At 42.6% G+C, this 8,822-nt stretch overlaps 1 protein-coding gene and 1 pseudogene across 1 annotated transcript; one reads left to right on the top strand and one right to left on the bottom strand.

Moving 5' to 3' along the window:
* Positions 1–263: 263 nt before the first annotated feature.
* LOC133775703 (protein SET-like) lies at positions 264–1,070 on the bottom strand. The gene has a single exon (XM_062214181.1). The coding sequence runs from the start codon at positions 1,068–1,070 to the stop codon at positions 279–281; it is 792 nt and encodes a 263-aa protein (XP_062070165.1). The 3' UTR covers positions 264–278.
* LOC133775852 (BAG family molecular chaperone regulator 5-like) lies at positions 1,069–4,087 on the top strand (annotated as a pseudogene).
* Positions 4,088–8,822: the final 4,735 nt, after the last annotated feature.

Genomic DNA, 8,822 nt, shown 5'->3' with positions numbered 1-8,822 from the left:
TGTATTTTGCTTCAGGTATTTTCCCCACAATAAGGTGAGAACCATGGTGTAGAGAAAAGAGACGTCAAAAACAGGGAGACTGAGCACAAGAGGGAAAAAATTAAAAGACGGCAATTTGCTCCCAGGGACTGGAGAAAATTAAAAAAAAAAAAAGTTAAGTTGGAATCCATCAGTGTTTTCTATTAGTCATCTTCTCCTTCATCCTCCTCTCCTTCTTCCCCTTCATCATCATCTTCGTCTTCCTCCCCTTCATCCTAGTCGCCTTCCTCATCAATGTCTTACAAGCCTTCATCATCATCATCATCATCATCATCATCATCATCATCATCATCATCTTCTCCTTCCCCTTCTTCATCATCCATATCAGGAACCAAGTAGTACTGCAATGGATTCGGCCAGATATCATCCTTGATGGCCTCTCCTAACTCATCCGCACCTGTGTCAGAATGGTCAGTAAACCAGGTGAAGAAGCTCTCTGGCTCCTCATGTTGCCTCTTCCTGCTGGCTTTGTTCTGCGTTTGACTTGAACATTTCATCAGATCCTTTCCAGATTTCCATTTGATTTCGGTGGACTTTGAAGATGGATCACCACTCTCATTCAGATGAAATTCTTTGGAGAGAACTTTATTTTCAAAGTAAGGATTTTCATCAAAATAAAAATCTATTCTGTAACCTGATTTAATATCTTCAAATTTTGTCACTTCCACTCTGGTCAGATAATGCAGCGCCTCTTCATCCTCCTCCCCAAGCAGTGCAGACACTTGCGGATGGTTGACAAATGTTGTTACCCAAAAATTTGGGATTTTGGTGATCAGTTCTGACCTCTTCTGAAAAAATGGTTGGCGGAGTTTGTTATATTTCTGTTCTACTTTCAAAATCTCCTCACTGGCTTGTTCATTAAGTCTGTCTATTTCATTTTGTACTTCATCAATATGTTCAGTTGCTTCTTGTTGTTCTTTTTCTCCCGTCAACAAACCCCGAGAGGCCAATGTGTCCGCCGGCCTCAGGCCAGGAGCTGCTCTTGGCTTCTTCATTTGAGGAAGGAGCAAAGACGGGCGTTTGGGGGCCATGCTTCCAGAAAACGCTGACCCCAGCGCCAGGCAGGAGGAAGCTGTGAGCACTTGATTTTCCTTTTTGTTTCTGTAGTATCCCTCATAAGATTGCTTTTTTTTTTATCTTTGATTTTGTTAATTCAGATCTTCCCCCTTTTTTGGTTAGTTGGACTTCTGGCTTACAATTTAATTTTCTCCAAAAACACCTCTTTTAGTTCATTGATCTTTTGTGTCATTTTTAAATTTACCTAACTTTTATTATTTCTTTCCTCCAAATATTTTTTAATTTGGTTGAGTCCTATTTTTCTGGGTCCCTGAAATTTGCGATGCATTGTTAGAACATTGATTTTAAGCCTAGAATCCTTTAAATGAGGTTTTAGATAAGACATTCCTATTAAGAGACTTGTGCAAATAGAATCAGTCATCTCATACAGATAATATACACTATGATAAAATAATAATGACAACATTGAAATAAAATTATTTGAAAGAACTATTTCAGGCTTTGTTGCAGGCAGGAGTTAGTAAAATGATGCATTGCTGACTAAAGACTTATGGAAGGTGTATGAAGAGCTAAGGAAAAGAGTACAAATGAAAAGGTCATGTTGGAGCTGATGGCTCCCCTTCTTCCCCTTGGCCTGTATTCAAGCTTGGGATATTTAAAAGGAACCAGGACAATGTCCCAGCCCTGGTGCTGGTACAAATCAAATAATTCAGTAAAAACTCTTACAGCCATAGATTACTTTGACTGCATATTGGAAAAATGGGTCCAATAGTTAGAGCCTTAATTGACACTGGGGTGGAGGCCTTCCTAAATTATGGAAACCCTAATAGATTAAAAAAGGGATGCTTATTACTATTACTGGAATTAGAGGAAATGGAAAATAAAATTTACAATGAAAACAGGAAAATTACCTTGGAAAGAATATTCTGTAGTGTTTGTGCCTATCATAAAATATATAATTGGAATAAATATTCCTCAAGGTATGGCCTTGAATTAACTTGAAAAATATCAACTTGCTATAAAAATAGATACTAAAACAGATTTAGTAAGTAAAGTCCCTATGCTGCTGGTGAGATTACCACAGCCAAGCTGGTTGCTTTGAAAACAATATTGCATTTTTGGAGGAAATCACTGATATTATTAAAGAGTATACATAAAATAGAGGTAAACTAGATAAACATGGAATTGCACCATTATATGAAAGAATAGCTAATGAAGGATCCTCTCCAACATGCAAATCAACTTCCACCTTGCAAAAAACAAAACAAAACAAAACAAAAACACTCTCTCCCGTCTGTTGAAATGCAAGATACAATAAGTTAACCCAGGAGGCAGTTGCCGCAGCTCACTAGGCTAATCCTCCACCTGCAGCGTCGACATCCTGGGTTCTAGTGCCTATTGGGGTACCAGATTCTGTCCTGGTTGCTCCTCTTCCAGTCCAGCTCTCTGCTGTGGCCTGGGAGTGCAGTGGAGGATGGCCCAAGTGGGCTATGCACCCTCATGGGAGACCAGGAGGAGGCACCTGGCTCCTGGCTTCAGATCCGCGCAGCGCGCAAGCCGTCGCAGACATTTGGGGGGGGTGAACCAACAGAAGGAAGACCTTTCTCTCTCTCTCTCTCACTAACTCTGCCTGTCAAAAAAAAAAAAATAGTAAGTTAACCGAGAAGCAGAAACAACATGTTTGGATCACTGATGGAACAGCAAAGCATGTAAGACAAGTGTATCGCTGCAAGGCAATTGTTATATAACCTTTGCACAAAAGTGATTTTTAGAAATCACTGGGGCGCCATGGCCTGGGTGGGCAGTGCTTATGAAACTGAACACAACCAAAGTATGGATATGGGAAACAACACCCTTCTATTAATAGGCTCCAGGAAATCCAGAGGGAAGTGAGGAACATAGAACAGCCAGTCATCGGCTTCAGTGGCCTGTCAGATGCCAAGAATTACAAGAAACTGGAGAGGATTCTACGACACTGCTGTTTGAAATAGACTCCGTGGAAAAAAAGGGAAAAGGAGACATCCAGGCGGTCAGGAAGCGGACGGCGCAGGAGATGGAGCACCTCCTCAAGGAGCTGGGGCAGAATGTTAGCCTCCCGGCTGGCGGCGCACCCCAATAGGCTAATCCTCCGCCTGCGGCGCCAGCACACCAGGTTCTAGTCCCAGTTGGGGCGCCGGATTCTATCCTGGTTGCCCCTCTTCCAGTCCACCTCTCTGCTGTGGCCCAGGAGTGTAGTGGAGGATGGCCCAAGTGCTTGGGCCCTGCACCCCATGGGAGACCAGCAGAAGCACCTGGCTCCTGGCTTCGGATCAGCGCGGTGCACAGGCCGCCAGAGGCCATTGGGGGGTGAACCAACAGAAAAAGGAAGACCTTTTTCTCTCTCTCTCACTGTCCACTCTGCCTGTCAAAAAATTTAAAAAAAAAAAAAGAATGTCAGCCTCCCACACCCCACTGAGACCCAGAATATCTTCAAGGAGGCCCAGTCTCTGGTGCGGGTGATAGTGTCTTTATGTAGCTAGGGACAGCTGCGCCATAACCGACTTCGGGGAGAACATCCAGGATGTCATCTTGAGGCTGACGCATGTGATGAAAACCGTGGGAGGGTCTCGCTAGAAAGCAAGGTATCTCACCTTAACCAAACCTGTGCCATGCAAGAAATTATCGAAGACTGAGTCAGAAAGCAGCCCTCACTGCCACTCTGAGAGGATGCGCACCCTCTGTCGACAAGATCAGTTCTGTGGTGTGCACAGTGAACAGGCCTGTTGTGCGGTGACCACACTTCTGATGGGTTCTGTCTGTGGAGGAGACCTGCTGGCACCTGTTCTGCGTGCTCTCGGGGCTGGTGGCCGACCTGGATGTTCTGGACGTGTGTGGGGGCGCGGACATCAGAAGCTACCAAAGGGAAGTGGTCGAAGGTATCAACAAGTTATTGAAATATTTGGATTTAGAGGAGGAAGCAGACACTTAGGGGTGTGACCTGGGACAGATTCCCACTTGTCTCAGTACAGCCCCCCAGGGCCCCTCCTGCTGAACATGTTGAGACCATGCATAGTGGGGCCAAGCACCTGCAGGCTCCCCCCGCGAGTCTCTGGAACTCTCATTTTCACCAGAGTTGTTTAACGTTAATTGCCAACATTTCCCCTCAGAGCACCTGTCGCTCTAAGCTGACTGTCGCAGGTTTGTGCAGCGGGTGAGGAACTGCGCTGCGGGCCGTGGGCACGGATGTGAGCAAAGTCGACCTTGAGCGGCCTTTCAGCAGGGCTTGGTGTCCTCTTCTAAGTCCCTCCTAGCCCCCCCCCCCCCCGGTGCCCCCCTGCTGCCCCAGAAGGAGCCCTTCTGCACAGGGCCTGTAGCATTTGGAGCCTGCTGGGAGCTGGGCGTGTGCCTGGCTGCCTGCATTCATCACGTTGTATTGTAACGTTCAGATCTCACGCCAAGAGAGTCTGTACTGAAGTGAATGTGTGGTCTTGGGTCTGCCTTAATCCATGAATCCACGTTCAGGCAGAAACGGCTGGTGGTGTCGCTTTCTTGGCCTTGACTCAGCAGCGCCATCTGCTGCCACGGTCCCCACAGGGAGGCCGCCACCTACCATCTGCACAATGAATGTTGTTTGGGGCTAGGGTTTAACGCTGCGTTCTGTGAGAACACCTGTGTATTTCGTGCATGTTAGTGTCTCCAGTTTTTCTTGCTTGTTTACTTGGCCGGTTTTATCTGGTGTTGGGGGATCGAAGTTCATTTTGTCTGTGCACGTTTTCATGGGCAACGCTTTTATCAGGTCAGGTATTTTGCCCTGGAGAACGATTGGACGAATAGTTGCCACTGACTGATCCATCACAGTGCGCTGAGTCCCCGCCCCTCTGTTAACTGCAACTACATGGGGCCTCCAATCGAATAGGAAACAAAGTCGCTAAGCCTTTGCTGGACAAGGCCCCTAAGCCTTTGCTCCAGTTTGCCACACTTCCGCATCCCAGTGACTCAGCATTTCCAACAATCCAAGATGGCCCCTGGGGGAGGTACTTAGCCTGACAGGAGACTTCCTTATTCGTGAACAGTTTGTGTCCTCAGCTGTGATAGGCCCTTGAGGGCATGCTCGGCTCATGTCCTGCCTTACCTTTCAGCAGGTTGGCTTGGTTCCCCTGTGCCCTGGACAGCCCCCTTTCTGTGTCTATAAAAGCTTTCCCCCCTCCCAATAAAGTAGAGAACTCAGCTGCGCCCTGGGCGTTGACTGATCTCCAGGCTCTGGTGTGGTTCCTTTGCCACCTACACTCATCATCCCGCTGGGCCCTGGAGCTCTATCGGACCTGCTGCCCCATAGCAAGCAGCAGTACTGGTGTGTCAGAAATAACTCATTGTTCTAAATGTACTTATTAGTGTGCACTTGATAATTAATGAAATAAATCTTGGCTTTGTCTTTGTGGTGGGAAAAAAAAGAAGAAACCACTGGTACACAGTTAAGTAGGCAATTAGCTGAATTAAAAGCGGTACAGTAGGCCTTTGTTAATAAAAGGGGAGGAGAATGTCACATTTTTACTGGCTTATGGGCAGTTGCAAATAAAATAGCTACATAGATGTCTATTTGGAAGGATTGAAACTGGGAAATTCATGAATGAGACTTATGGGATAAGTAATTGTGGCAAGACATCTTGGACATTTCACAATATACTAACATCTTGGTTCTTTACGTAGATGCCCTTGCTGCTGTGAAATCTGAACATGAGTATAATGATCAAGTGGAACAGCTAGCTAAAATTGCATCTAATAAAAAAATCAAAAGAAGAGGACTATTCTCTGGAAAAATACGTATGCCATCAATCAGCCTACACAGAAGCACAAGCTATGCACAGGTGGGCATTAGCTGAAGTAATATCATTTATCCATTTTAAAACCAACAAAAGGAAATGAAATTTATAAAAATACCAAGAATGGAAAGTACCACAAATAATTGGAGGATAATTAGCTTGAAGAACTTTACCAACTCAAATATGGTAAATAGATTCTGTAGGACCTTTACCTACTAGTAGAGAATACCAATATTATTTGTACTTGTATAGAGACATATTTTGGAATATTAGTGACTTGTCTTTATCGGTGAGCTACTCAGAATACCTGCTGTACATTGGATATAATCACCCTATATTTTGGGCCTCCTTTACAAATTCAGGGAGGCTATCATTCCCATTGTAAAGTAAATTGAACATTGTAGTGAACACAATTTAGAATGGATGTATCATATTCCTTATTATCCTCAATAAGTATGTCTTATTGAGAATGAATGGTCTTTTAAAGGAATATTTAAGAAAAGAGATAATTCTTGTACAAATTGGAAAGATAATTTATTCTTAGGATTATAACCAATAAAACAGACCCTAAGGAGAGACTACTCCTATAGCCTTAATGATGGCTTCAGATTTACAAATTCAATATCTGGTCAGAGTCCAAGTCATCATTAAATGGTGGATTCTGGGTTCTTGAGCTCAAGCTTCATATTAGGGGACTCTGGTCAGTGGGTAGTGATTTCGTGCTAATTAGAATAATGGGTAGATACAGAATGAATTAAAGGAATACCAACTGGATTAGGCATACAAATTCCTTACAGGGTATTTTGGACATTTACTACTTCAATCTACCTTTGCAAAACAAAAAAATACAAATTTCAGAGGGCAAAATAAACTATGTATGAAAAGTTCAATTTTGATTCACAACACTGGGAAGGAGCCTTGGCATATCCTTCCCAAGGATTGTTTGTCCAGTTAAAAAGGTGACCTTGGGAAGATTGTCACAGGCCCCAAATGTCATCACCCATATGGGAGAATTTGGCTCCACAAAAATTAAAAAAAATTTAAAAGCCTATTTTAAGGTTTCACTTGATATTTCCTGGTCTAAAATCTTATAATTGGAACAGAAGGTCTTGGTATGACACTATACTTGGTGCAGCAGAAGAGGATTTGGGTGTTGTCAATTCTATGGACTTTGAGAGCCTGGCCAAGCAGACAGGGCAGTGTTGCGCAGGATTTGTCTCAGGCATAAGTAGTCAATGCTCAATAGTTGCCCATGACATTTCTGTCCCACCAAAATTGTGAAAAAGAACCATTCTATAATAGCCAATTTTGGTACCTATTTTGGAATAGGTACCAATGTTACTATATTTCTTATTTAAACCCTTACAAAATATGTATATGTTAATTTAGAAAGAAAATGTACAACACCTGTTAACCACAGGGACAGATTTACATGGAAGAAATTGTTTTCCCCATGTATACTAGCAGACCACTGGTTAGGTCTGAATAATCAGGGAAATTGTGCTAATTTTTTTGTACAGGAACCATATATCATTACTATGTATACTTAGCCTATGTATTATGCCAGTTTCACGTTATTCCTTTTATACCCCATCAATATTTTGCTTTGCTCCACAAAACTGGAACCCTATTGGCCCTGATAACGTAACTTACCAAGTATCTTTATGTACAACCTTTTATTTTGGATTGACAGTGGATGATATAGTAGGCAAATAGAACCATGAATGTTAATGCATTCTTCTAATCTATGTAACTTAACTTTTTATCCTGTCACAAATTTTGCTATGCTATACAAAGTCCCTCCCAAGCAAGTTTGTATATTAAATAATAACCAAAGCGATTTAAAGTATCTTGATCAAGTTTCCCTTTTTCTGGGTGTTGGCAACATTTTAAAGTTCTCCACGGGCAGTGTGATGTTTTTTACTCTCCCCTGAACAAATGGCTGATGTTGCCTTTCCTGAGTCCCTAACCCTGTCACTTCCTAGTGTTTATGCTTCATTATGGCCCCTTTTAAATATATTGCAAAATGCTTCCCAGGTAGCTACCTTGCTTCAGCACAATAAAGATAACTTAAATCAATACAAAGTAAAACTCACATAGTTGATTAAAAAAAATTGAATGTATCTCACCCTTAGTTATTAGTGACACTATCATCATTTGTATGATTTTTTAAAATCACCTACTGCACTAAAATATTTTCAGCCTTGTTTAATCCTTTATTGTTGCTGAAGTTGTTATTGTGCTATTTTGTTGTATTGTCTTCCTGTATACCAAAATAAAAAAAATGTAAGTTTACCCCCAAATTATGGATGGATTAAGTGACAGACATGTCAGATCTTAAGGCTGAATGAAGGGTTACTCTCCCATGCCCTTGCCTACACCATGAACTCAGTGACCTATGTCTGAATGTACAGTCTTTCCTCCAAGCTTGGCTCACTTACAGGAAAATAAGATAGGGAGCAAGGACAGATGTGTGTTCCTCTGGATTCCTAGCCAGTTCCAAGAAAAATGGACAATCTACCTAGTCACACATAGGATCTTTGTTCAGAATAATTTTAAGAGACCATTGGAGGGAGAAACTTTGAAATCTCACTTGCACAGATGAGGCTTTGTGTGGGACCTCCCAAGGAGAACCCTGAAAAGCTGCCCTGGGATTCCCCAGTTGTGAAGTTTTAGGTGCTGGCATTTTCCCCCAACCTGATATTTTCTGCTTAATTTTTTCTTTCTCTTTGATTGTAAATAAATTTCTGGCTGTTCTTTCTCTGTGTGGAGAGTGCTTGTTGCTCACAGATTTGGCCCTGCTGAATTCTGCAGCTGCACTTTAAAGTAGCTCTTTAATGCTACATATATACAGCCAGGTTCACTTTTTGTTTTACGTTTGAAGTGATTACCATCACCATTGTGGATCAGGAGCCTGTACTGTAATGTTTGTCACAAGTCTAACCTCAAGTCGCCAAGCATGGCTTT

Source organism: Lepus europaeus, chromosome 17 (assembly GCF_033115175.1).
Source record: "Lepus europaeus isolate LE1 chromosome 17, mLepTim1.pri, whole genome shotgun sequence".
Lineage (NCBI taxonomy): Eukaryota > Metazoa > Chordata > Mammalia > Lagomorpha > Leporidae > Lepus > Lepus europaeus.
This window is presented reverse-complemented; position numbering and strand designations above follow the sequence as displayed.